This window comes from Penicillium angulare, assembly GCF_028827245.1.
Source record: "Penicillium angulare strain IBT 27051 chromosome Unknown utg000004l_segment0_segment0, whole genome shotgun sequence".
NCBI lineage: Eukaryota > Fungi > Ascomycota > Eurotiomycetes > Eurotiales > Aspergillaceae > Penicillium > Penicillium angulare.
Window position 1 is genome coordinate 4,092,616 of NW_026623163.1, and position 25,989 is coordinate 4,118,604.

The following is a 25,989-nucleotide window of genomic DNA, read 5'->3' on the forward strand; positions in this document are numbered from 1 at the left end:
TCAGAGAAATCTATTTCAAGAAATTTATGACACCAGGAGCTTTAGATGTGGTTGATGTGGTGATGTCTTGAATTGTAGCATCCGCTTTGCTCTTATTGCGCGCTGTCATATAAAAAGTAGCACCAGCATCGTGATATATGCGAGTAAGCGCTAGTCCTATTCCAGATGTGCTGCCATGCGGCCTACTACAATAGGCGTCAGCGATATAGTTACTATTTATTGCGGGGGCCTCCAGATTATGTCAGGCTATTACCTACCGGAGTTTTGCACCTTACTTTTGGATTTCTTCTCCTTGAGTTGACTATTGCAGCCTTCCAAGGTTTGTTTTTCTGGAATTTTATCGCTTTACGTCTCTCTGTGCTCCCGCGATGTCAAATGCGAATCACTTGAAGCTAGAGGGTGTCGTCTCAGAAGACATCCATGCCCTAGTGGAGCTTTGGTTTGCCGCTTTTTCTGACCCCCATTCAAGAAGCCTGTTTCCTGATACAACCGGTGTAAAAAACTGGCTGCAGGATGCCATTTCTCGCGATATGCTTGAACATCCTTTTCAGACCTATATGAAAATCATAGATACTGGGTCCAAAGACACCGATGGAAAACCGCCAATAGCCGCATATGCCAAATGGGACTTTTCCTTGGCTGAAGAAAGAGGACCACGCTACCCACCGTGGCACACTGATATGCCCAAAGGACTTTGTGACGCGTTTGTGAGGAGAGGGGAGAATAACCGAAGGCGTGTTATGGGCAACGAAAAGCATCTTTGTATGTTTATCAATATTCTAGGTTGTACTCGGGTTACTGATTACTTTATTGAGTTGAAGTTTTGGACATCGTTGCGACACATCCATCTTATCAACGGCAAGGCGCTGCTACTATGCTTGTGAAGTGGGCTTGTGAACAGGCGGATGCAGAAAGGCTAAGTATTTATGTGGGCGCGAGTGAGGACGGTGCTGTATTTTATGCAAGATTCGGATTCACAGATTATAGTATCGTTGGACAGGGTACTGTATCAATGGTTCGTCGGGAGCATGATCAGAGTTGAACGAAAACATATTCCCTCTTCTATATGAATGGTTTCTTTCATAGAAAGCGAGAAGAGGGCAGAGGAACCTGAAATAGATGTATCTATTTTAAAAAATCGCTTTAACGAATTGATAATTGTACCCTGGATAATGACTAAAATTGAGGAAACGAGAATAAAAAGGTCCACCATCATCTGAATGTGGGGCTTAGACTATCTAAATTGAACCACAAAATTTAAAAAAAAAAAAAAAAAAAAAAAAGAGCTGTGTGTATAGCCATGGTGGATGTAGAGATAATCTACAGAATGCAGGATATTTCGCAACCAATTTCGGTAGTTCAAAATCAAATTAACTTTCATTTGGACCAGAGTCTTGGTTTCAGGCTAAATACCAGTAAATACTCTTAAAAACTTTTGCAGCATGTGGCTGGCCATCTGATAAGGGGGCCAGTCGCATTGCTCTCGTGGCATTGATGCCCAAGCCCAACTTTCCGAAGCCGTTTCAAAGATTTAAGCTTTGTCACGCTTACATACCGGAGCCCCTTCTGAGCACCTCTGAAGGAGGATTGCTTAGATATGCTGAAGTATTCCGGCTTGCTCGGCCTATTCATACGATCTGAACCGCTTACAAACCTGCCGGGGACTGTAAGTGCCGGTGTTCCGTCCCCAAGATATGCGTTACGTTGATTGGCTATCCGGACAAGTATGACCTGACTCGGTGGAGATATTGCGATCAACTGCAAAGTTTCATTGGTGCAGGATTTGACAATACTTCGATTAATAATCAAAACGAACGGAATTATAGCGATATTTGATGGTCTTAGGATTTGACAGATTGGAGTTGGAAAATGGCTCCGAAACTATTAAATATGTATTCAGCCCACATTCTGATTTTGGCCATTATAATATACTTTTCCACGATCAGTCCCCTCCTTTGTCAAGTGAACCATAGTACCAAAATGGGCTCAATCGCTACTGAATTCAAGAACCCGGCAACCGCTACTCTTCTGGAGCTAGTCAAGGGACGCCGCACATACTATGGTCTCAAGGCCGAGAGCCCGATCTCTGACGATGCCATTGAGCGTATCGTGCAAGACTCAATTCTGCATGTTCCCAGCTCATTTAACACACAGACTTCTCGTGTAGTCTTGCTATTAAATGAAGAACACCAGAAGGTATGGGATCTAGCCATTAGCGCGATGGAGGGCCTCGTTGCCGCCGGTGTCCTTCCTCAGGAGGCATTTGAGAAATCCACAAAACCCAAGCTCAATTCTTTCCGTGCGGCATATGGAACAGTGAGTTTACCAATGACGAAAAGCGAGACGAATCTCATGTCTAGAATTGTTTTAAAGAGTTACTGACCCGACATACAGGTTTTGTTCTTTGTTGATTACGAGACTCTTGGTCCCATTAAGGAGAAATTTGCTATCTACGCAGACAAGTTCGATCCTTTTGCGTTGGAGTCAAATGCCATGTCCCAGTATCTCGGTGAGTTCTATGCTATTGTGCTTTAATGGCTTTCAAAAACAATGACATCTTGAATCGATTATCTAACTTGTAGCAGTCTGGGTTGCCCTCGAGTCCGAGGGCTTCGGTGCGAACCTTCAGCATTATAGCCCCTTGATCGACAAGGCGATCGCCAAAACCTGGGGTTTGCCCGCCTCATGGAAGCTTGATGCTCAACTAGTTTTTGGTACCCCTACTTCGGAGCCCGGGGAGAAGGCATTTGAGCCCCTTGAAAACCGATTCCGGGTTTTTGGCAAATCAGTTTAAGTGATAATGTCTGGCACATCAATAATAGAATACTGTTGTTTAGAATTGTTTTTGATCACTCCCTCTGGAAGAAACCGTAAACGCTTTAGCATTCGGAAACTTGCTTTTCTGTGGCAACGTTCCCAAATGTGGATGGATGGTGAAAGGCAGGCCCACAATTCACATCGAATGTTTTAGAAGCGTAATTCATGTCGTGATTAATAAAAATGTAGGGCAATGATATGAACATAAAAAGGGGCAGGTGAGGACAGTATGAACAGCGACGCTGATAATAGGGTGGATTATCGACGCACCAGCACCGAAGACAAAGGCGTGGCGGAGTTTTTCGGGCATTTGCGATGGGATATGCACGACGCTTCATGAACAACTTTGACGCCAGAAATATGAGGCAGAAGATGATGAAAGGCGCTAGTCCACAATAGGCCTAGCCCTTAGGTTTATGACAAGTAAATCTTTGGGGGATTATGCCAAGTATACAGGTGTTCCCAGATTGTGTGAATTGAACAAATCGAAGTGAAAAAATCTATTATAATTAATAATGAGAGAAAAGCTAGAGCTAGGGGTATAATAGGTAGGTGTAGAATAGCCGTTGCTTCCGTGTTCAGGAGCCAGAAAACGGTGCCTACCCTGTTTTGCTATGCTTGCCGGCAAAGGATCTGGCAGAATTAAAGGAGGATGAAGAATGGAGCCAGTATGCGACTTGTATTGCATAGCATATCGTGCCTGAGGGGCGTTCCTTGAAATATCTGTCGTTGACTCACATTGACTGGGCAGAAGCTGATTTGAGAGTGTGGTGAACGTTGAGAGAAAGGAAAGGGATAGGGGAAACAAACGTATCCGTAAGGGCGGTGTCTATTATTAGCCTCATGTTTCGGGCTTCAGTTTAAAGCGATGCTTGGCCTCTATGACCTTCCCTATCATCTGTCGCTTCGCCCATGTCCATCTGAATGATTGTGCTCGGGACCAATGCACTGAACTGTCATCTCGGGCAGATCCCTGACTCTGATCTTGACTGTGTGGGGTGTGGCCTGGCATAGATTGTGGTTCACGACGGCAAAGCCGGAGAGGGAAGCGTGGGGGTTACATCCGCAGTGGATATAGGCTACCTCGTCATTTTGCAACACTTGATAACCCAATATTATTATAATTTTTCATCGTAAAGCCCCTTATATATGTTAAACGCCCGGATAGGATGTTCTCGCAAAAATATTACTGATTTAGGTAGTCCGCATTTTTATTGGTAGCTAGTTTTTACCTGTTACATGTTACATGGTCGAATGCCACTCACTTCCTGGAATACAAATTGTAGTACCTCCCACACCTTCAACATCCACTTCAAGTTTGTTATTCTGCTTCAAAAGTTTTTTCCATCTCGACAAAGCCAAATTTTGCTAGCGTTAGCCATGAAGATCGTATCTGTTGAGTCACATATTCTTAGAATTCCCCTCGGTGATAAAACTTTTTTTTCGTCGCAAGCTCGATTTCCCGAAAGGAACTCCTATCTGGTGCGAATTCAGACCGATACAGGTCTCGTCGGATGGGGTGAAGGAGGCCAATATGGCCCCCCTGAGCCGGTAGCCGCTGTTATAGATCACGTCTTTGCCCCTAAGCTCATTGGCCGGGATCCAACACAGCCTGTTGTTATCTGGGAAGAAATCTATGCTTCCTCCCGTGACTTTGGTCAGAAAGGCACATACATTGAGGCTATAAGTGCAGTTGATATCGCACTGTGGGATATTAGTGGCAAGGCCGTTGGGCTCCCTATAGTGAAGATGCTTGGAGGGCCTTTCGGCAACAAGTGAAAGCATATGCGACGGGATGCTATTATCCCGAGAAATACGATGATCTCAGCCGGATTTTAGATGCGGTAAGGAAAGATTTAAAAGGGTACCGAGAGACTGGATTCGATACCCTAAAAGTGAAGATTGGACTTCTCGACCCATCTGCCGATGCAGAAAGACTCAAAGTTATTCGCGAAACTGTTGGACCGAACGTGACTCTCATGGTGGATGCAAACCACGCATACAGCGCAGCTACCGCTATTAGAATGGGCCGACTTATGGAAAAGTACGATATATGATTCTTCGAGGAACCGGTTGTTCCCAAGGACCGAGAGGCATACCGCCGGGTTCGTGCAGAGAATCCCATCCCCGTTGCTGGCGGAGAAGCTGAATTCACGCGCTACGTCTTTCGGGATTTCATCGGCGGGGGTTTCGTTGACATCGTGCAACCTGATCTCACAGTCTGTGGACGTTTCACGGCATTCACTCAAATACTTGCTTTAGCCAATGCCCGTGGTGTTCTAGTTATTCCTCACGTTTGGGGATCAGGCATCGCGCTCGCTGCCGCCCTACAAGCTATAGCGATCATCCCGCCGTCACCACATACAGCCAATCCTATCCCATTGATCAACGAGCCCGTTGTTGAATTTGATCGGACTCACAATAGCCTATGGGACAAGCTGTTGGTTGAAAAGTTTGAGGTGTGGATGGATGCGTCGGGGTCCCACAAAAGCCAGGGTTGGTCATCACTATTGATAAGGACGCGCTTAAAAGTTTCGAGAGCTAGTTAGTGCATCGCAAAATTATTTACGAAAGGAAAGTCCCGCCGGTTAACAAGCGCTCCAAGTTAGTATATTTCTTATTTTGGTTATTTCAATGCTTGGTTGATGCTTGGGGCTACCTATTAGTTCAAGTTAGTACATATATGTAGGCTGATTTGGATGTCGCTCCGAGTCTGTTAATATACTACTAGTACTCCTAGTAGTGTTACGTGTACTAGTATGTATTGTGAGGCTGAGGCTTTATAATACTTTGAACGATTTCCAAGGTTTGAAGCATTTAAATGTGCCGTGGTGTTATGGACGTGATGTACGTTATCTGTTACTATCTGTATTAATTAAATAGCTGAGGCAAGCGTGGTGATACCAACCTCTCACCCCACGGCCTCTTTCTCTCTCTTCTCCTCTCCCCCTGGCGCCCAACTTCGTTATTCTCATTAAATGCACATGTTGTGATTATCAATCTGTTGCGTGCGGCTCGATAACACGTGGTTCTTCAATTTGATCCAAGGATATATGTAGAGACCTAACATTCATTATACTAGTCTACGGTCGGAATGGATCCATTCAAGCTTTCGCTTTATACTATCTTTTGATGTCTTTTCTAAGGTTAGCGTCTATAAATACTACTAGTAAGATCTAATATCTTAAATGAAATAAATAACCTCGAGAGTTTTCTGTGAACCCTACCGTGTCCGGCACTACCAAGCGCTATTTACTACGACCTGAGACTTGACGTGGTCTCAATAGCTTTATTTGCCTCCAGAGATGAGGTTCTGTCAACACCAACACATACTTTAATGAAAGGTGGTGAAGGAAAGTATTATTCTAACTCGGCTCTTCAAGCTTTCTACCAGTTTAAATTGAATTACATGTCCTTGTCAAAAGCCAGGCGGCAAGATTACCACCCGGACCGCTATACACCTGCGTATCAATCATTAGTTTGTCGAACCCCCACCGTGATGCAGTAGAATGCGGGGTCCGGGGACAAACCCGCTTTGACGGGTGGAGAGGCTTGGCTGTAAATTCCCAAATATGGTAACTCGGGAAAGAAAGGATTGGAGCTGCAACCCGTTAAGCATCAAATATTCGCGGGCTCGACTTGATCTTAATAACTTAATGGTCTTTTCAGAGTGGCCTCCGCGTGGGGGTGCTCTGGGATGGAATGATTCTCCTGGCACTTCCCCGCGCAAGTGATGAAGTTTAATGGTGGATTCAGAAAGTAGAAGACCGGGATAGTTCGAAATTATCCTCTCTTAGAATGTACTATACCCCGGTAGTTTAATTTGACATATAAAAACCCTTCTAAGGCTTAGAATAGAGCCTAGCGTCCTGCAACTATTTTGTGCTCTCTGCATCAACTTTGTTCACATCCTGTTCTACGTGGGCGCGACTTTTCAATACGGCATCAAAGCCTTCAAATTTTCGTGATCCCCCAGTCCAAATTGAAGGGCCAGTGGACCATTTAAATTCCGACGCGCACTTTCCTGAACATGACAAAGAAACATTGAAACGTACTGATGCAATGGCTGTGTTGCCGGAGAGCCTTCGTGGACCCACCCCGGAAGAGAGATCTAATATTGAGCGTCGAATTGTTCGAAAGATCGACTTTCTTATCTTGTAAGTGATGGCTCTCCCCTTGGCAACAGAAAAGAAAATTGACCGTTCAAGGCCCATCATAATGGTCCTCTACATTTTGAATTGTATGTTTACCTTCCAGAAGACCAGACAACAGGACTAATTGTACTAGATATTGATCGCCAAAATCTTTCCGCCGCGAAGCTCCAAAATATCATGGAAGACTTGAATATGACGGCCGATCAGTTTTCAACTGCAATTTCGATTCTCTATGGTCTGTGCGGCTCATAAGTACTCCAGGATGATGGATTTTGAGCTGAATCTAAATATAGTTGGGTACATCCCATTTCAAATCCCCTCGAATATGATCATAATCAAAGTTCCTCGCCCGGGTCTCTGTAAGTTTCCCGACATATAAATTCGTTGCACGAGTTTAATCAAGCGATTTAAGCTTGCTAAAGTTATTTTCAAGATATATGCTGCGCCGTTGTAGCTTGGGGTGTCATTTCTTCGTGCACCGCTGCCGTCCAATCTTATGTATCTCTGCTAGCTGTTCGTGTGATTTTGGGCCTAGTAGAAGCTGTTTCCTTCCCAGGTCGGTTATTTTGAAGCCAACAAGTGATTCAATTTTTTCTGACCAAATTCAGGTGTCATATACTTCTTGTCGGCCTGGTACACTAAGCAGGAGCTTGGAAAACGACTTGCGGCCCTTTTTATAGGTCAACAGTTAGGAAGTGCGTTTGGGGGGCTTATCGCAGCGGGATTGCTCAAATTAAATGGCGTTCATGGCATTCAGGGATGGAGATATTTGTTCATTGTGTAATGTTATACTATCGGGATTATATACTACGATTGGGAACTGGCACTGACACTAGCTTCAGTGAGGGAGTGGCGACAGTTGGTATTGGTGTGATTGGATGTTTTATAATGGTGCGTTTCATCCAAGAGCTCCATTTTGACAGTGGAAATGCTAATAGTTGGTAGCCTGAGTACCCCCATAATACACGCATTCTCAAGCCGTTAGAGCGAGCGAGACCTTGCTGTTTGGCGGATTGAACAGGAGGCTGGTGTTGGTGAAGCCGGCGACGAAGTTAGCGCCGTCCAAGGTTTTGTACTTGCAATGAAGATATTAAGGTAAAACATGTTGAATTTGCAACTCGTCTGCCATAATGGAGCTGATTAGAGAGTGGTAGGTCTGGACACTGGTCTTCTGTATTATCATGTCACAAGCCATGAACTCCGCCTTGAACTTTCTACCAACAATTGTTTCTACCATCGGATATAATTCAACCATCACACTTGTGCTGACCGCCCCTCCATATCGTCAGTGCTCCTATGATATGAATTTGACACACGCCAACTGATAACGAGGACAGCTCTTGCTTGCTTTTTCTTCTACTTCATCAGCTGGTGGAGCGATGTGAGGGCTTTTTGAACGACATCCACTACTATTTCACAACTAGAATTAACTGACCCCAACCCAAGCGTAAAATGGTTCTTTACTGGCCCACTCTCTTATGCCTGTGCGCTGGAATTGTTGCTTTCGTCATTCCTTGCGTATCGACTAGCGTCGGAGCAAGATATTTTGCAATAATGCTTTTCCCGAGTGTAATTCGTAAAGAAAGCTACCAAATACGCCGATGAAATTTTTTGCTAATGTTTTTCTATTGCAGTTGGCCCTCAAATTATTCTATACAAACCTTTGAACTTGCATGTTGCCCGACCTTATCCAAAGCGAGCAGCTGGAGTGGCCCTCCTGAACGCACTCGGAGGAACATCAAATGTCTGGGGTAGTTATTTATGGACCGATAGTCCACCCCCCCCCCCCCCCCGGGCTTGGCATGTGTAAGTCCAACTGCTACTAGGTCGTGATACTGTGGACGAAGTAAAATTTGACTGACAAGGCACAGGCTTGGGTGTTGCCATGTGTTTCACGATTACACTGACAGTTTAAAAAGTATATATTAATTATCAGAATAAGAAGCTCCATGGTAATGAAGCCCAAATTAGAAGTCTTATACGATCTGGGGTGACACAGGAACAGTTGGATATGGGGTGAAGATACCAGGGCTTTGAGTGAGTTTGGTGAGCAATAAGTGTTTTGCAAAGAATTGCGTCGATATTGTACAGTAAGGAATATCCAATAAAAATAGTCTATTGCCGCGAGAAAAATCATCAATCTATTTATTGGGTCTGTTCCAACCAGTAATAGTAGCCATATAGTTTATAACAGGCTGGCTAGATTGCACCATCACAGACCCAGCAGCGCAACAAGGTCGCCACTTCCGAGCATCATTTCCAGGACGTTTCAATCACAAAGTCTAGTACTTCGCTCAATTTGCTGACTGATGCTACTGTAGCTCATTGGAAGCAGGGCTTGCGGGTGTCATTTTGGGCCCATCATCCTCTACAAACGAAAGAGCATAGGACGTTAAACTTGCCGCCGTATCAATTTGACAAGTCATCAGCCTGTCGCCACTGGATTCCTATGTGGTCGCCTAATGACATAGTCCAAAAGGCCGCCGAGGCCTTATTGGAGAAAGGGAAAGGTGCATTTGAGCATAACAAGTCCCATTCTCTTGAAATGAAGTCAACAGAATTGTGGGACTTTGTCGGATACCAAGAATTCAAGATAGTAATAGGACAAGCGCTCCATTTTGCATCAACACAGAATCTGAAAATTACAAAGACCTTGTTTTCTCCACACTTCCACGCCCGATCTTCACACCTTGAAGGGCTAATTTACCACTTTTCATAGATCTCAATTTGTTTTGGAACAAGGCTTGTTAGTCTCAGCCTGTTTGCATTTGACCCCCTCTAACCCCTTGGCGAGTTATATTACATTCGGTTCCAAGGATGTATTATTAAAATACCCAGCATAATTGGGAAAATTAAACCTCTACAATCAGTTACCGTCAGCCACGATTACTGTAGTTTCTTATAGATGAATGTGTTCAACATGCCTTCAATAATATCTAATGCATTATCCAACTGAGACAGAAAAAGAATTCTTCGATAATATTTCAATAAAGTCGAAATCTGGTTAGGATAATACCTTGGAGAAACTTATGGTAATGCAAATACGGCCGGCGCGCCCGCGAATGGATGTATCAGGCCGCGCGTGTAGTGTGTGCAGGGGGCGCGGGCTGCCTAACAACATGCACTGCCTAGTATATGGTACAAACCTTTTTCTTTTGGCTACTAGAAGCTTAAATACTTAAGGACAACTGAAGTATTTACATGGGCCCATATGATCATGCATTGGCCTCATTTGCTCTCTACTCTGACTCCATTGGATTCAATCTGCGGGTGAGAATGCGACCGTGAGAATTAAATGACACAATGCAGATACGCTAACCACTCTATTGCATTTTACCTTACTGCGAGTCAGTAGGCGATCTTTTCGGTCTTGAGAAAGCCGATCAAACCGACGGCCCCATTTCCTGCCCCTTATAAATGAAACGGGTCGCAGGCCTGAGAAACACATTATTTCACTAGCAGTTTACACACGCACGTTGGCAAGGAATTTATACGTCAAAAATATACTTAATTCTCTTTTGAACATGCTCAGCTCTACAGCCTCAGGCCTTCTGGGTCCAGTAATTGCCCTGAATGCCTGGACGCTAGCCATGGAAGTGTGGATGTACGCAGTCAATATCCCGATCTTTCGGAGGATCAAGCTCGATAATACTACGACAAAGAGCCAACTCGATGCGCAGACACCGGGGTATGCGCGATGGAAGAGAGATAACTATAACCACCTAATGGAACAACCCACGCAATTCTATGCAATTGCCCTCACATTGGCAGTTATTCGTGGGGAACAAAATGAAGGCTTGGACGTTTTACTCGCTTGGATGTATACCGGGACTCGAATTATCCACTCACTTGTCCATGCTACAAGCAATGTAGTGATGGTCAGGTTTGGTCTCTTTGCGCTTTCATCCTCTTTATTGGCTATTATGGTAGCCCGAGCTGCCATCGCACTACTTTGAGTGTATAGCGATATTCTGACTTGTGAGTAAGTTCTTCTATTCCGACTTGACATCAGTGCTAAGTAAGTCATGTAGTTCACGTTAGAAATCTCATAAAATGGTTGGAAATTCCAAGGCTTCGGGACTGCCGCCATTCAATATGATATCGTCGAGCATTGAAGGACGTGCGCTCGAGACGTGCGCTCGAAATCACTAGTGTTGGTGAACAAGCAACAATCTTCACTCTATTCGTACAACAGAGATCGTCTTAATAGAATCAATCTCATCTCATTCAATATCAACGAACTGGAAATGACAGTATATCAGTCTAATCATGTCCTCCCTCCCTCATTTTGATCCAAGTGAATTCCTACACTGATTAATGGGGGCCCACGCCCATCTCAGTTTGAAACCATCGGTGTTTCATTCCAAACCTTCCCAAGTTCTCATGTCTCTAAACCTTGATTAGCATTTTGAATAACCATTGAACTTCGAACAGAGGCCCCTTCCATGGTTGATGGTAATGGCCCTAATCTTGGGTACAGCGAATCTGAAATAAATATAGATTCATTTTCCTTGAAAGTTTGTGGGGGTTGTATTCCAATCTCACCGCGTGGGGGAGAGCTTAATAGTAAATGGCACTTACGAGCTTGGGATACCCAGGCTTTAGAAATTCCAAATGAGAACCAGTTGAAAGTGTCCGCAATTTACTAGTACTACCGGTACCTGTGCCCTTAAGACTTTGGAAGGTGTGGATCTCCGCGTCCTATTGACACTAAAACCACCGGTACTGGTCACCGGGGGTTCTACCCAGCAATCCTGCTCAACATGTTGTAAATTTCATAATTTCATAATTAAACTACTAGGATTCTGAGATTCGAAGTACAATCAAGCTCCACACAAATTGTCGACATATATTAAAAGATTCTATGGCATAAAAAATAATGGTTGCTCAATGCTTCATCGAATGGAAACAAACGGGGTATCACGAAGGTAAAATGAAACATGTACAAAATATCCTGCAGAATTGAGGTCCACAGCGGGGTATTTAGACGAAATTCGTTATAAGCCTTTGAATATTTCACTTTTTCAAGATAATGAAGTGACGAGGCTTCTGTTCACTAATAAGCCGGCTCATGAGTCACCGTGATTGTTGTCTGTTGGTACACCTGGTCGACAGTGGTGAGTTCGACATCTTGCTGGTGAACAATTGCTTCGGTGGAGCTATTGCCACCCCTCGCAGCACAGACAGTGGTGTATGGGCCCTTGTCATCGGCGTCGGATTTATTAGAATAAATGTTACCATAGCCTTGGTATTTCTTGTCACGAGAGACATCCTTTGATCTGGTCTCCGACTCCAATACAACACTTTTCCGTGTCAGAGTGTACTGGAGCACGTCACAAAACCCAGACAGAGTCATAAGTGCACCGGCAACGCAGAAATAGGTCACACTTGGTGATTTACCGCTGACGGATGCCATTCGACCAGCAGACAACGGTAAAGTCAATGTGATGTATACAATGGGGTAGAGTACCATGTAAGACACAACGCGGTTGAGACGCTTTAAGCTTTCCGTATAACTTGCTCCCAGAATCTTAGATTGAGCAATTTTGCGTCGAAGCTGAACAAACATAATCGCGTAGAGTAGGACACTCAAAAATTGAACAAAGAAGATCCAGAAGTAATGCGTAAAGAGTCGAAGGGTTGGGTGCTCCGTTGTCATCCAGCACTGTTCAAAGACCGAATAATTAGTATTCTTCCATGCATTCAAAACATATGGAACAAAACATACCCATGCCACGGACGGCATCCACACATATCGACCGTGGATTCCTATGGGGATCACGACCAAGATCACACCAAAAACCCAGAGACCAACAACAACCGAAACAAATACACGGTGACTTATTTGACGTCCCAAGCTAACATGCATAAACGTGTGTAATGCAATTGCCAGAACAAACATTCCACTCATGGGGTCGCCAATCTGGAGCCAGATACCCTGTAAAAAACATGCTGGATCCTCCGCATGAATGGAGTTGCCAGTGATCCACCGAATACTGACAATGAAAGCGATGGATTGAATAAAATCGGCCAGGGCCAGATTATACATCAACACAACATACTGGTTGTATCCGATATATCGCCTGTAGTACTTCTTCCAGAAAATGAAACGATAGGTAAAAAAGCACAAAAGAGAAAATGTAGAAACGAGGGAAATGGAAGCTAATACTGCAATAGCAATTAAACCACGGCGCTGGAGGGGAGGTAACGGATCGATGATCCAAGAGCCAGCCGCGGAGTTAGGCGAGTTCGCAGCCACGGTCTTAGGCGAGTCGTCGGTGCGTCTTTGCAATGTAAAACTGTCATTGGCCGAGTTGTCGGGAAGGAGCCATTGAACAGCCAAACTTGACATTAACGTTGTCATGGCGGCTAATTTCGTATCAACGTCTGAACCAAAATATCGATTCGGTCGAACGGACTGGGGCCGGTTCCGTAGAGCAATAGCGAGCGAGCTTTATTAAGAGATAGATTCCTCTGTGCAAAGTTTTTCTGCAACATGACCAGGGTATAAACCCCTGAAAGTTGCTTGCCTAGACCATAGCCCCACACTTTTGTGTTCGAAGATGTTGTGAAAACCCTAGAGACAAGGATTACACGCGGGAAGTAACGCGACTCTCAGGCCTAGCGTTCACTCGAGGCCCACCGGCGGACTTTTTCTTCCCAATGTTTTCACCTCCGCGGCCCCTCTTTTATGGGTATGTGAGTTCAACCCGCCACTAGTCTGAAGAAAATCCTCAGAGCTTCGAGAATCCCATGTGGTAGTGATAAGAAGAATAATCCACAAAGTACATTGTGACTCAATTCTTCGACTTCATACATCCGACCCCTAGAATTCCATATTATGCTGTGCAGTGCTACCTAGAGCTTCTAGTCCACAGTGATAGAAGCAAATATCAGATGATTGCATATTTTCGAGAAATGAGAATATATGCAGGTTTCGCCCGACTGATATTAGTCGCGGGCAATGTTGCGCTACTCAGATCCAAACAATCAACACTAACACGTTGGTTCGATCTTCGGGTGGCAAGGACGCTTCTGTTTGGAACAATTTTCTGGGCGATCAAAAATGCTTAACCAATAGCGGAGGCTTTAGAAAGGGTGGGTACCACTGAAATTAACAATGCCATTCTGAAGGATACTATAGGCGGACCAGTGGCGATAGATCAGGGACATTTGCTTTACTTTGAGTCTAGCGGTGTGGATCCCAGCGTGTTCTATTGAGTTGACTTTCAGAGGGCAAGTCAGCCTCGAGAGTTCAAAAGTACCTAAATTTCAGAAAGTCTGTTCTGCCTTGGCTGTAAAATTCACTAGTCAACTCCCAACTGGCCTGAGAACATACTGAAAACATTTCATGCGCCGGAAACATTGCAATTAGTCGGTTTTGCTGTTTGGCACGACACTGCTAATCTCCGCTGCTAATCTGGAACCGCTTTGAAGTGGATCGATCTCTCTTGGTCGGAACTCTGGTGCTGCGACCCGTTTGTTAGAAGATGTCTCAACTGCCGAGTCCTTCACAGATTTGACTGCCCTTCCTGAATGCATTTTAAATATTCTCCTTCGTACTTAAACGGTCACATGCAGTAGCCACCAATCCCATTTTCAATATCAAATCTTTTTTGGCCACCTTCCAAATCCTGAATTCAATCATACGTACTATCTTCGGAGGACCGGTGTACCTAAAGCCTGAGAGTGCTCAAGGACTCGGAAATTAAACCAACTTGCAATTTAGAAATACCATCTTCGACTCGGAGCTACAATCGGAAAATCACGAACCTATCTACTAGTACTCACTAGAGAGCGGCCATGATCCGAGTTGTGCAGGGTGATATACGCGCGTAGTATTAAGTTGGCCTAGCCCGGAAGATGCAATTTTACCAAAATTTGGGCTTGTGTCAGGTGGGTCGAGTATCACTGGCATTATCAGGCTAGCATGTGTTGACGAACTTATGTACATGTTATCGCACTAGTAGTTGTTTAAATTAGCGTCAACGAGCAGCATTGCAGGACTACTAAAGATTGGCCATATTTTGGGTTTTTGAAAGAGTGCCTCCCTAGGCCATTTCGAATGGTTTCTATCCCCCTTTTCAATAGTTTAAATAGACCATAGCTTAGAGATACCAGGTTTACGAAGCTAATATCATGTCCTCAAATCTAGGAGTGAATCATAATGTATTATTTGTCATGAATCAGCTGGGGAACCCGTTGCCTTTTGTTACAGCTTGAACTTAGAATAGGGATCAACTGATGAATGACCTCGGAGGCTCCGAACTTACTAATATCAATTCTCATTGTATAATCCTTGGGTTTTTGAATATCATTGTCCAGAGTTTAGATCAGGAAACTGAGATAGGGGGGAGGAGTACCTTCAAAAATTCCCCTAAATTGCAAATATGCAAATGAACTGTGGGAGAGATAAATGAAGTACCTAGTCAGAATTGAAATGTCTACAATCGAGGAGGCCCCGCCCCCCCCCCCTTCTTGTTTGAGAACGGATATGCTGGCAAAGTGAGGTTGACTCTTGGGGGCTAAAGTGACAAACTGAGGGGTTCAATTCGCAAATCCAATTTCGCAGGTCTCCCACGAAATGTCCCACAAATGATACAATTTCTACAGACGCCATGGAGGATGGAAGAATGTCGGACGTACCGATAGAGCTAGCAAGTCTGAAATTCGAAGAGAAATTTACCGCGCTAGACAATCGACTTTTCATCGTCCTAAATCGTTTACTCCAGCCAGAAGACGCTTTGAAACCATATGATGCAAGTCGAGAGATTGACGCGACCTTCCCGTCCGACTCCGTCAGCGAGAGGCAAAAAGGCGCAGAAGACTTTTCAAATTATGGAGAGGAATTTCTGTGGACACTTTGAAATTTTAACCATAAAAGTCATGGGTCAGGTTCCTCATCGGCATCCCGCTCAAGCCCGGATGATCAATTTCATGAAGTCGCTAGTCGAGCTTCCAAAACAGAACTTCCAACTGTCAATGGTAATGGCATGCTCCTTACAAATTGAAACTCACAGCTGCTAAGAAGGACCAGGGAGCGTATACGGTTTGAACTGATTTGGGCAATAGTATGCGAGAAAACTTGTATTGTAAGATCGCAAACTGCTATTATTCAATATTTTCGCTGATGCGTTACGGTCTAGACTGGGGTGACAATGATAAGAAAACGACCACACGATGGATAAATGTTAGTCTTATTTTCAGGCTAGACTTCCGGGACGTCTTTTGACGGGGTGGATAAACTTTGCGGTTTGGGCGCTGAGAGACGCGTTGGAAGAGCTATGGTTTGGTCAAGCGACCCTTGACTGCTATGTCATTTTAACAGGGGAGTGGACGTTTCATGCTGGCGACTATTATTTTCCCAGATTAGTGATCAAGAGCCCCCCGAACGATTGAGTCGGCCCACCAGAGGAGGCGCCCTCTAAAATGGGAAGGTAGGCTTATGCCTGGAGCGATGGGACCTTTGGAGATCCAGAGTTCTGGAAAATAGTGAATTGGCTTCATTTAGTATCAAACCTGTCGCACTTGATATTGCGAAGAAATGTCGAAAATCAAAGAAAGGGGCCCTAAAGTGCAAATATAGGATATTTTTGTCCCCTCTGGGGTTAGTAGGCTATTTACCAAACCGGGTGAGACTTTTTTTTAGATATTCTCTAAAAACTTTGTATAGTATAATGTTCCATCGCTGGCATCTTTGTTCACCCAAGCTTTTATTTCCTTATCCATCTTTTGCTCTAGACCAAAAATAATATCACGTTTTGAACTACCCCAGAGAAATACTTATGTCATGCAGTGTATAACGTATCAATAGTACATTCAAAATCTGTGGCTATCTGATATGGGCACTAGTCAATGTCGGTGGCTGTGGCCATAGGTCTAGTCGCCTCAAGATCCCCTTTTAAGCTCCCGATCTTTAGCTCCAAAGCAGCCAAACAGTCGCTGCCCAACGGCATCCGTAGATATTTATGATCCGAGTTAGTCGCCTTGATGATTTCCCGTGCAGCCTTGTCAGGATCACCTCGGAAGTAATCTGGAATAGTCGTAAGGCCTCGGGACCCAGTCACCATATTTTCAACCAGAGTTCCTTTATAAGCCTCGCTAAAGCCAGCTTCAAACTGCTTTGGGGTCACAATACGGCTAGAAAAGGGTGTACGGAAGGCGCCTGGCTCCACTATCAAGACTTTGATGTCAAATTTTGTCACCTCCTGAGCAAGAGACTCATGAATGGCCTCGATCGCGAATTTGCTGGCAGAATACGCGGCGCGTCCAGGACGGGCTATGAATCTAATTGACAATTATATTCGTTAATAGATGAACATAATATTGAAAAAATGAATAATGAAATACAACACACCCAGCACCGCTGCTGATCAAGATAATATGGCCGGATCTTTTGGCACGCATGAACGGTAGGCACGCCCGAACAGTTCGAAGGGGTCCATAAAAATTGATTTCCATCTGATTGCGTAATTCTTCTTCGCTGAAGTACAGTTAGAACAAAAAGATCTGACTGGCAGTTTGCCTTCGGGGCTTATACCTAGTATCTTCAACGGCGCCGATGAAGGCATACCCGGCGTTGTTCACTAGAACATCCACGCTATATTTCTGGAAACATTGACTAAATTGATCGTAAGCATTTTTATTGCTAGGGTCTAGTTCCAACCAGATTCCGCCTTTGACCGAGAACTCGGGGTGTGTTGCTTCAGCATTTGGAATGTCTCGGGTGGTTCCGATGACTTTATGGCCGCCTCTCAATACCTCCAAAGAGATTGACTTGCCTAGGCCTGACGATGCCCCAGTGATAAGCCAGGTCTTTTTGTCGTCTGTCATTTTCAATTTAATTTCTTGTTTGAAGCTCGGGCGTGTATCTTATACTTGAATAATGGGGCCATAGAGGTCGCTTGGGGCCACAGGGGCCGCAATGGTTGAACGGGGTTAACACGTTATCACCGATTAATCCGCTGATTACGCCAACTTGAACTACCTAGACGGGTAATAAATGCGAAATTTCCATTGATAATTTATATGCCTGGTACTACATCGCAAGGACGATCGTTAATGATCATTATCCCCGCGCACGTTTACGAGGACGGGACCCGCAGAGTGAATAAGCTTCGTCATGGCCACCGCGCCCGATTAATGTTGCAATGAGCGAAAAGATATAAGAAAGATAAGAATCAAGATGAAATATTCATTGTTGAACGTATGTGAGACAGTGTCCCAAAGAAAAAAAAACTCTGTTTATTGAGAGGATGTCCCAGCCACTGGAAACTAAGTCTACCTTTTCAATATCGTGGTTTGGGGACTCACCATTGAGCCTTGTTTCGACGGAAGAATTCCTCAAGGCCCATGGGTCTCTCGGAAAGCAGATTGAGACTCGGGGTGAGATCCGCACCAGCATAATAACCAGGGTCCTCAAGCAACATCAGGTTTTCATATACCTCCTCGGCCATATCAGGCGAAAGGGAGGGAGTCAGAAATGACTTGAACAATTCTCCCGGCACAGAGAACACGTTTATCGGATTTCCAGTGGCCGACCGAAAGTGAGCCGCGATTTCATCAAATGTATAATACTGACTGGACGCATGAATGGTCTTGGTACCTGTCTCCGGTTGATTCAGAATTGCAGCACGTACAAAGTTACCTAAATAAGCTGTCAGTGTACTGGATCGCATGCATTTCAACTTAGAGATACCATACCCGTGTCAGCGTTGACGTCGATGAATGGTGCTGCGGCGTTCGTGTTTGTGGGAGTTGCCAAAACGAAAGTGCCATCGTCTTGTTTCCGAATCAAGCCGAATAGCTGAGTAGTGAATATTCCCAGCATCACGAAGGTAGCCGGCAATCCGCTGCTCTCGATATATCTTTCAACCTCTGCTTTACCGTCAAAATGGGTGATGTGAATCAAGCGACCATGTGTTGCTTCGGCTGCGTCAATAAGCGAAGAGAATATTAGGTGCTTCACCCCCGCCGCTTTACATGCATCGGTGACAATTTTGCCTTGAATGATTTCTGGAGCGGCAGATTGGGATTCCCAAAAGTTTGTGACGAGGAACACACTATGTGAGCCAGAAATGACTGTTGACATGTCCTCTGGTGATGACATATCGCCCTACCAGATTGGGTGAGTTACAAACAAACCTGTGAGATGTCGAGTTTGTGGAAAACAAATATGTACTTACCATGACAACCTCAACCCCTTGACCTGTCAGATCCAAAGCTGTTGGCTTGTTCACATCGCGCGTTACTGCTCTGATGCGGAATTCTTTCGATAGCTTAGCATCGTTGAGTATGGTACGAATGACCGAGCCACCTTGGTTCCCGGTGGCTCCAAAAACCGTGATCAATTTTGACATGGCGTATTCGACTTTACCACAGTTAAATATGAAATAAGTGGCCCGATCAACTCTTTTGCTCACCATAAAATCATTGAAAAGGTTGTTTTACTCTGAATTTATATAGATTGTTCCGGTTGACCATTGGCCGACACGGAGCAATGCGATCCCGCCTCGGACGTTCAGAGTCGCCGCGCCGAACGGACGACAATGTTTAGTTCCAGTCGCAAATAATCCAACCAAACAGATGCCATCGAAATCAACGAAGCAATATAGGAGGATCCAGTGTTTTCCTTTCATCCATATGTGACTCACAGCCAGAGCCATTTCTACCGACTACGTTGATAAAGCGTGACATTGAATGTCCGAGCATGGCCAGCTCTAGAGTTCGGTTGGGCTGGACTATCTACCGTGGAGGTAAGCAAAGTAATATCCCCCAATATGTACACTGGAACTGAAACTTTTCTATCGGAATATCCACTGTTGATAAGCTTCGAATGATCTCTTGGTCAAAGATTGAATAGACCTGGGCTTATTCCATGGGTCGCATGATCATTTGAATCTTCCTTTCGTTTTTTTATTGGTGTCGAGTTCCGAGGTTGTCTTTCCATTACGTCTGAACATCTAAATAGCTATTGATGTTGCCATTGCTGTATCTTTTTTCTTCGGCGATATATTGAACAACTCTTAATGAAATTCAAAAAGATTGAAACCGTATATCGCTTTCCTCAGCTTAGCCGACAAAAATAACGTCGCTAGTCATTGGCTTAGAGGGAAACGTCGAAAATGTAAGACGTGTTCCGGGTGGTCTCTTCTCACAGTGAGTAGGAATACGAACGGACTGTAGAAAACACGATTTTAGAAGCCTAAGCCAATTTAGGTTATCCTGTAATGGCCCCCACACTGAGCCTCAGAAGAAAAGGCAACCCAATTAAAGGGGCCAATCAGTGCGCGATTGTCTTTTGATCTTGGCACTCACAGCCTTGTCAGCAACGTCAGGACTGCGGCTGAGCAACAATACGACTGAATAAGAATCCCCACCAAGTCGGTGGACAACCGTTAAATGAGCTGAGGCTTTAACAAGCGAGTCATTTGTTGACGACCTGACAAGATATTGCAATAGTATCATCAAATACGTTATGTCACCCCGCCAGCGTAAGCGGAGAGGCCCTAATCCCAACTCTAAGAATGGATGCATTACTTGCAAGTAAGTTAAGAATAAGATTTAAATGCATTGTACATTAATTCAACTGACTTCACAGATTCCGCCACACAAAATGCGGTGAAGAAAAGCCCGAATGTCTGCAATGCACAACTACGAACCGCAAATGCAGTGGTTATGAGGATCTCTTACAGGAGAAACTGCGCCAGCGAGTAGCCAAAATTTATGCAGCACCAGTCCCACTAACCTCAGACTCGTGCCTGGTCCTTCTTCCCTGTACACGCGAGGAACGCCAGAATCTACATCATTTCTGTACCCACACCGTCCATGCATTGTCAGGATTCTTTGCCTCTGAGCTTTGGCAATACTACTTACCCCAAATCTCTCAACCGATGTTGCGGTGCGTCATGCCATCACTGCAGTTGGAGCCGCTCACCAGCGCAGCTTAGCGAGCTCTGGATCAATGAAATCTCCAATTTTTGAAGTCCAACAATATAACCAGGCAATCCGTACCCTCCTCGGCAAGACATCGTTAAACAAAGACCAGGTCCTGGTTGTATGGGCTTTATTTATCTGCCTGGAGTTTTTCAAATTGAACATGCCCCAAGCTTTGAATCACTGAGGCTGGTGTTAAACCTTTCAGGGCATGAAGAGCAGCCTCGGGAATCTCACCTGCCAACAGAAGTCTATCAGGAGCTATATGGTTTTTTTTTCTCGCATGAATCTTGAGCTATCGTTCTGGGGACGACGCTCACTTTCAAATATGGACCATCATAAGGAAGATGATTTGGATCGCTTTGGATTTCTTAGTATGGTGGACGCTAGGATGAAATTGAACGTAATCATGATACAGACTATGCGCTTACTTCAATCTCTAGGAGACGACTTTCCGCCATTTTTTGGAGGTCAAAACCAAGATGCCTTCAACATACAGCAAAACCTGATCCTTCAATATAGGGAGTGGTGGAGTTGCTTTCGGACATTGACTGAGCAACTAGCCAAGACCCAAAACTACATGCCAAATGTACGGTCTATCTTGGTGACTCAGGTACACTATCAAACTTTGTTCGCCTGGACACAAACCGCTAATAGCCCAGACGAAATGCAAAATGACGATTTTATTTCCGATTTTGAACTTGTTATTACTTTGTCCGAATAGGCCAATCGAAATGATCCCGATCATTTGGATCGTCAACCGGCTTTTGTGCTAGAGTCGGGTATTTCCCCAGCTCTGTATCTGGTGGCGCGAAAATGCCGACACCCAGTGCTTCGCCGCCGTGCTATTGCGGCTTTGGGTCAATGTGCGGGTCAAGAAGGAGGTTGGAATACTAAGCAACTTTTTGCCATTGCTAAGCGGAACATGGAGCTAGAAGAGGCAACTTTGGCCCACTTGCCTATGGAAATCCAGATACCGAAAGATAGGGATCGGATATACGGTACCTTCGTGATGGGTGGTCTAAAATCTCCGGTTGAGGTTATATTTCGATGGCGAGATTCTGAGAACAACTTACCAAAAGACTATGCAGAGTTTATAAAGTGGTGAATACTACATGCAGTATTGATGAAGGTGACTTCTACGTTTTGGAAGTTCATTTTGTGTATAAATCAATCAATGTCATATTGCCCTGAGGCATTATGTTAGTCCATAATTGGTATAGAGCTGAAAGCGACTGAAAATAGCTAAATGTGACCACGAATTAATGATCAATAGAGAAGAACCAACGTCCACACTTCGCCCATCCTATGGTTTGGCATTTCATGTTTCTCCCTTCTATTCTATTTGGCCCAGGCCAATGTTGAATAATCCCGGGAAGTTAACAAAACTGGCTAGTACACATAACGGAAACGAAGATTTTCTCGATCTGTTAAATCTTCAAAACCATCGAAATCTTCTGATGTGCCCGTTATTGTGTCATCGACGGCTGCTAGTTGATCCTTCTTTGCATTTTGACTTTTAAGGTGAAACCGCAGGTATATCAAAATTAATTCCAGGAGCGTATAACAGGCAAGATGGATGCTGAATGCTGTAAAATAACGGGGTGCATCTTTTGTTAAGAATATTTGGGGTCCTGTAGATGAATCCGATTAGTAAATCGTTCAAAGGTGAAAGTGATAGTAATGGTTTGATACCGATTGCATTCCCAGTCGCCCATGCGATGAAGTTGGCAGCAATGACTGTTGACTTCTTTGTCTGTCCGGCGATATTTCGAGATATCATCGATAGTGTGAGGGCTTGGGCTGCCCAAAAAGAGAGAGTAATGTAGTAACTGAGAAGTAATCCGGCTTTCGTTGCGGTATTAGTATTCTGAACAGTCATTAAGACAATTGTACCGATAAAAGAGCTAGAGTGTGTAGCAAATTAGCAAACTGATAAGTAGATATTTTCATCTCTGCAGAGCTGAATAACAATGTTGAAACTCACGGTATACAATATGCTGCCATGGTTATCAGATTTTGACCCGTCCTTTTAACAATCCAAGCAGATGATAGTAATACCATAATAATATAGGCTCCTAGCACCATAGAGAGTAGTTGGGTTTGAAGAGTTGTGAAGTCAAACCCCTTGATAATAATATTAGCAAATGTCCCAAGGCCACTTGTGGGCATGGTTGTAAAAAGCTGAATGCCACAGTAGCACCACATCTGAGGATCCTGCAGAGCTTCCAGGGCCTGGTATTTACGGAACTTTTTGTTCTGGATACCGGTGCGATTTTCTCGAACTCTCTCAACCATTAAGTGCTTATCTTCTTCCGAAAAACAAGTGGCTGTCATTGGTGAGTCTGGCATAAAAAGTAGAACGAAAATTCCGAAAAGGACCGAGAAGCACCCGTAGGTCATGAACAACGCTTGCCATGATTTGACGACTTTGTCGTTACCTATCATACTGAACAGATAGGCTAAAAGACCTCCAATCATCTGCTGAAATCCATTCATCATATACCTGACAAATTATAAGCCTCGTATGTCGACGTTATCTCTTAGTAGGAGAACTCACCATAAAGTGACAGTTTGAGCTTGCTCTTCTCTTTTATACCACATTCCGGATAATCGCACAAAGGTAGGTTGAGCGCATGCTTCAAAGATACCAAGCAGAGTTCGAAGAGCCAGGAGCCCCCCAAAGTTCTTTACGGTCGCGTGGAGTGCCAGGATAGAGCCCCACACAATGATATTACATCCAAGATATTTAGCAACGGGAACTCTTTGAATGATCCAATTGGTTGGGTATTCTACCACAAGAATGGATAGATAAATGCAAGTGGATAGCCATGCATACTGATTTAATTAGCATGTTGAAAGTTAACCAGTGATCTTATATCGTACCTGAGAATTGCTGACGTGTGTATAATCAAGGATTCCCATAATCGAGGTGAAAGACATAGTCCCCTTGTCCAAGGCTTGTACAAGGTAGGTGAAGACCATGATGGTCAAAACGCGCTTGTCAATCAAACGCTTAAGACGACTGTTTGTTGCCTCGTCTATCTCGACACGCCCCATGGCGGCATACTTTTGTACCTGACCATCGACACGATCGCCAGGGTCGGCTTTCTTTAGATCGTCAATGTCTTCGGTCATCTGTTGCTCAACATGAGCCAATCCGACTGTTTTCGCATCTTGTGGTCCTTCATTATCATCAGCGCGATCCATCTTGTCTGAAGAAAAAGGTTTTCGGCGAAGAGGGATGGTAGTTCGGTTACAAAATTTGCTGTTGGGCTCTTTGACAATAGGGTCTCTATATAAGCATTAATGATCAGAGATCAAATTTGCGCACAGACATACCGTGAGCATGGCATTCATCAAGCTCCACACCTCATGTGCCAACTCCACACAAGCTTAACCCCGCCTTCTTGACCCCGGATTGACAGAGACTCAAATTTAGCGTTTGCCAAGACGGAGAAATCACTGTCCAAACAAAGACAAATACGAAGGCTCCTACTCGCAACCGACCTCAACTATCCAGCCAAAGGATTCAGAGGCGTCATGGTTCGTCTTGGCTTTTTTTCGTCTCGGTCTAGCAATGTCCGAATGCTCACCGCCACCAAGATCTCGGGGTAAGAATCATCCAAGCGGATCGGTCGATGTTGGGGTCTTCATATTAATACATTTCACAGATTGGGAATCCTTTTCTGTTGCAGCCACCAGTTTCAAGTTCTGCCGACTTTGATATTTCCTCCAGATCGCATCTGACCTACCTGCTTCCAAAAATATGACTTCATCCAAGCAACCTGTTGTCAATCGTCCGACCTCTTTAGAAGTCAATTCATCGATACGCAACCTCATAGAGAACCTGGTCAACATCAAAGATGAAACTGGAAAATTCCTGCTCCATCTTTCCGATGGTCGTATCATTGATACAAAATCATGGAATGGATGGGAGTGGACACATGGAATTGGTCTATATGGCATCTGGAAATATTACGAAATGACTGGAGATCCCTCCCTTCTCAAAATTATCGAAGACTGGTTCTCGGCTCGATTTGCCGAAGGGGGAACCACCAAAAACATCAACACTATGGTCGTCTTCCTTACACTTGCTTATGTTTATGAAAAAACCCGCAACCCTATCTATCTCCCATGGTTAGATGCGTGGGCTGAGTGGGCGATGCATGAGCTCCCAAGGACACGGTATGGGGGGATGCAGCACAAGACATACGCGATGGAACACCGACAGAATCTTTGGGATGACACCTTAATGATGACGGTTTTACCATTGGCTAAGATTGGCAAGTTATTGGGGCGGGAGGAGTATATTACAGAGGCCAAAAAGCAGCTTTTGATTCATATCAAATATCTTTGCGACCCGAAAAGTGGTCTATTCTATCATGGCTGGACTTTCGAGGGTGGCGGCCACAATTTTGCGGGTGCTCTTTGGGCGCGAGGGAATAGTTGGATCACCATTGTGATTCCAGAAATTATCGAGCTCATGGACCTACCCCCAAATGATCCACTTCGTTCTTTTCTTCAGGATACACTCGAAGCTCAGTGCGAGGCGTTGCAGCGCCTGCAAGAGCCGACTGGTTATTGGAGAACTCTCCTTGATCACAGTGATCCGGGATCTTATATTGAAGCATCCGCAACTGCAGGATTTGCATTCGGCATTTTGAAGGGTGTTCGCAAGCGCTACATTGGAACACAATATCGCGAAGTAGCAGAAAAGGCTGTGGCTGCTGTTTTGGATTCCATTGACACGAATGGTGAACTTCAAAATACTAGTTTTGGCACCGGTATGGGCGACACACTTGACCACTATCGCAATATCGCTGTAACAGCCATGCCGTACGGCCAAGCAATGGCAATGATGGCTCTCGGTGAATACTTGCGAACTTATATTTAAGTGACTCTTTAGATTATACATACATGTACATACTCTTGGCACTCAGAAAATAGAAAAACTCTACAAATTCATCAACATTTTTATCTTCTTTCCTAGGACTGTGTAAATCAAAACCACCGACTCGGAACTCCTTCATAGACATATGGTATCGGAGCTCGAGTTGTATCTTCCGCGGGGAGGCTAAGC

The 25,989-nt window shown here is 44.5% G+C and overlaps 14 protein-coding genes across 14 annotated transcripts; 8 read left to right on the forward strand and 6 right to left on the reverse strand.

Moving 5' to 3' along the window:
* Positions 1-368: 368 nt before the first annotated feature.
* N7478_005420 (GNAT family N-acetyltransferase) lies at positions 369-1,042 on the forward strand (the record flags this gene model as incomplete). Its single annotated transcript, XM_056921634.1, has 2 exons — positions 369-762; positions 822-1,042. The coding sequence occupies 2 exons, from the start codon at positions 369-371 to the stop codon at positions 1,040-1,042; spliced, it is 615 nt and encodes a 204-aa protein (XP_056779671.1).
* A 938-nt stretch (positions 1,043-1,980) lies between these two features.
* Positions 1,981-2,794, forward strand: N7478_005421 (uncharacterized protein; the record flags this gene model as incomplete). Its single annotated transcript, XM_056921635.1, has 3 exons — positions 1,981-2,316; positions 2,395-2,509; positions 2,586-2,794. The coding sequence occupies 3 exons, from the start codon at positions 1,981-1,983 to the stop codon at positions 2,792-2,794; spliced, it is 660 nt and encodes a 219-aa protein (XP_056779672.1).
* Positions 2,795-4,197: 1,403 nt separating this feature from the next.
* Positions 4,198-4,874, forward strand: N7478_005422 (mandelate racemase/muconate lactonizing enzyme family protein; the record flags this gene model as incomplete). The annotated part of the gene is made up of 2 exons (XM_056921636.1): positions 4,198-4,592; positions 4,646-4,874. The coding sequence occupies 2 exons, from the start codon at positions 4,198-4,200 to the stop codon at positions 4,872-4,874; spliced, it is 624 nt and encodes a 207-aa protein (XP_056779673.1).
* Positions 4,875-10,495: 5,621 nt separating this feature from the next.
* On the forward strand, positions 10,496-10,927 carry N7478_005423 (MAPEG family protein; the record flags this gene model as incomplete). Its single annotated transcript, XM_056921637.1, has 1 exon — positions 10,496-10,927. One exon carries the CDS (start codon positions 10,496-10,498, stop codon positions 10,925-10,927), a length of 432 nt encoding a protein of 143 aa, XP_056779674.1.
* Positions 10,928-12,027: 1,100 nt separating this feature from the next.
* On the reverse strand, positions 12,028-13,335 carry N7478_005424 (uncharacterized protein; the record flags this gene model as incomplete). Its single annotated transcript, XM_056921638.1, has 2 exons — positions 12,028-12,636; positions 12,700-13,335. 2 exons carry the CDS (start codon positions 13,333-13,335, stop codon positions 12,028-12,030), a joined length of 1,245 nt encoding a protein of 414 aa, XP_056779675.1.
* A 1,007-nt stretch (positions 13,336-14,342) lies between these two features.
* Positions 14,343-14,568, reverse strand: N7478_005425 (uncharacterized protein; the record flags this gene model as incomplete). Its single annotated transcript, XM_056921639.1, has 2 exons — positions 14,343-14,503; positions 14,535-14,568. 2 exons carry the CDS (start codon positions 14,566-14,568, stop codon positions 14,343-14,345), a joined length of 195 nt encoding a protein of 64 aa, XP_056779676.1.
* Positions 14,569-15,589: 1,021 nt separating this feature from the next.
* N7478_005426 (uncharacterized protein) lies at positions 15,590-15,838 on the forward strand (the record flags this gene model as incomplete). Its single annotated transcript, XM_056921640.1, has 1 exon — positions 15,590-15,838. The coding sequence occupies one exon, from the start codon at positions 15,590-15,592 to the stop codon at positions 15,836-15,838; it is 249 nt and encodes an 82-aa protein (XP_056779677.1).
* Positions 15,839-16,819: 981 nt separating this feature from the next.
* N7478_005427 (SDR family oxidoreductase) lies at positions 16,820-17,804 on the reverse strand (the record flags this gene model as incomplete). Its single annotated transcript, XM_056921641.1, has 3 exons — positions 16,820-17,258; positions 17,329-17,454; positions 17,512-17,804. The coding sequence occupies 3 exons, from the start codon at positions 17,802-17,804 to the stop codon at positions 16,820-16,822; spliced, it is 858 nt and encodes a 285-aa protein (XP_056779678.1).
* A 476-nt stretch (positions 17,805-18,280) lies between these two features.
* Positions 18,281-19,330, reverse strand: N7478_005428 (NmrA/HSCARG family protein; the record flags this gene model as incomplete). The annotated part of the gene is made up of 3 exons (XM_056921642.1): positions 18,281-18,618; positions 18,675-19,086; positions 19,157-19,330. The coding sequence occupies 3 exons, from the start codon at positions 19,328-19,330 to the stop codon at positions 18,281-18,283; spliced, it is 924 nt and encodes a 307-aa protein (XP_056779679.1).
* A 1,118-nt stretch (positions 19,331-20,448) lies between these two features.
* On the forward strand, positions 20,449-20,920 carry N7478_005429 (Zn(II)2Cys6 transcription factor domain-containing protein; the record flags this gene model as incomplete). The annotated part of the gene is made up of 2 exons (XM_056921643.1): positions 20,449-20,516; positions 20,572-20,920. 2 exons carry the CDS (start codon positions 20,449-20,451, stop codon positions 20,918-20,920), a joined length of 417 nt encoding a protein of 138 aa, XP_056779680.1.
* A 395-nt stretch (positions 20,921-21,315) lies between these two features.
* N7478_005430 (uncharacterized protein) lies at positions 21,316-22,014 on the forward strand (the record flags this gene model as incomplete). Its single annotated transcript, XM_056921644.1, has 2 exons — positions 21,316-21,495; positions 21,631-22,014. The coding sequence occupies 2 exons, from the start codon at positions 21,316-21,318 to the stop codon at positions 22,012-22,014; spliced, it is 564 nt and encodes a 187-aa protein (XP_056779681.1).
* Positions 22,015-22,298: 284 nt separating this feature from the next.
* N7478_005431 (uncharacterized protein) lies at positions 22,299-23,204 on the reverse strand (the record flags this gene model as incomplete). Its single annotated transcript, XM_056921645.1, has 3 exons — positions 22,299-22,495; positions 22,602-22,813; positions 22,894-23,204. The coding sequence occupies 3 exons, from the start codon at positions 23,202-23,204 to the stop codon at positions 22,299-22,301; spliced, it is 720 nt and encodes a 239-aa protein (XP_056779682.1).
* A 564-nt stretch (positions 23,205-23,768) lies between these two features.
* On the reverse strand, positions 23,769-24,116 carry N7478_005432 (2-ketogluconate transporter; the record flags this gene model as incomplete). The annotated part of the gene is made up of 1 exon (XM_056921646.1): positions 23,769-24,116. The coding sequence occupies one exon, from the start codon at positions 24,114-24,116 to the stop codon at positions 23,769-23,771; it is 348 nt and encodes a 115-aa protein (XP_056779683.1).
* Positions 24,117-24,675: 559 nt separating this feature from the next.
* N7478_005433 (glycoside hydrolase family 88/105 protein) lies at positions 24,676-25,803 on the forward strand (the record flags this gene model as incomplete). Its single annotated transcript, XM_056921647.1, has 1 exon — positions 24,676-25,803. The coding sequence occupies one exon, from the start codon at positions 24,676-24,678 to the stop codon at positions 25,801-25,803; it is 1,128 nt and encodes a 375-aa protein (XP_056779684.1).
* Between the last annotated feature and the right edge of the window lie 186 nt (positions 25,804-25,989).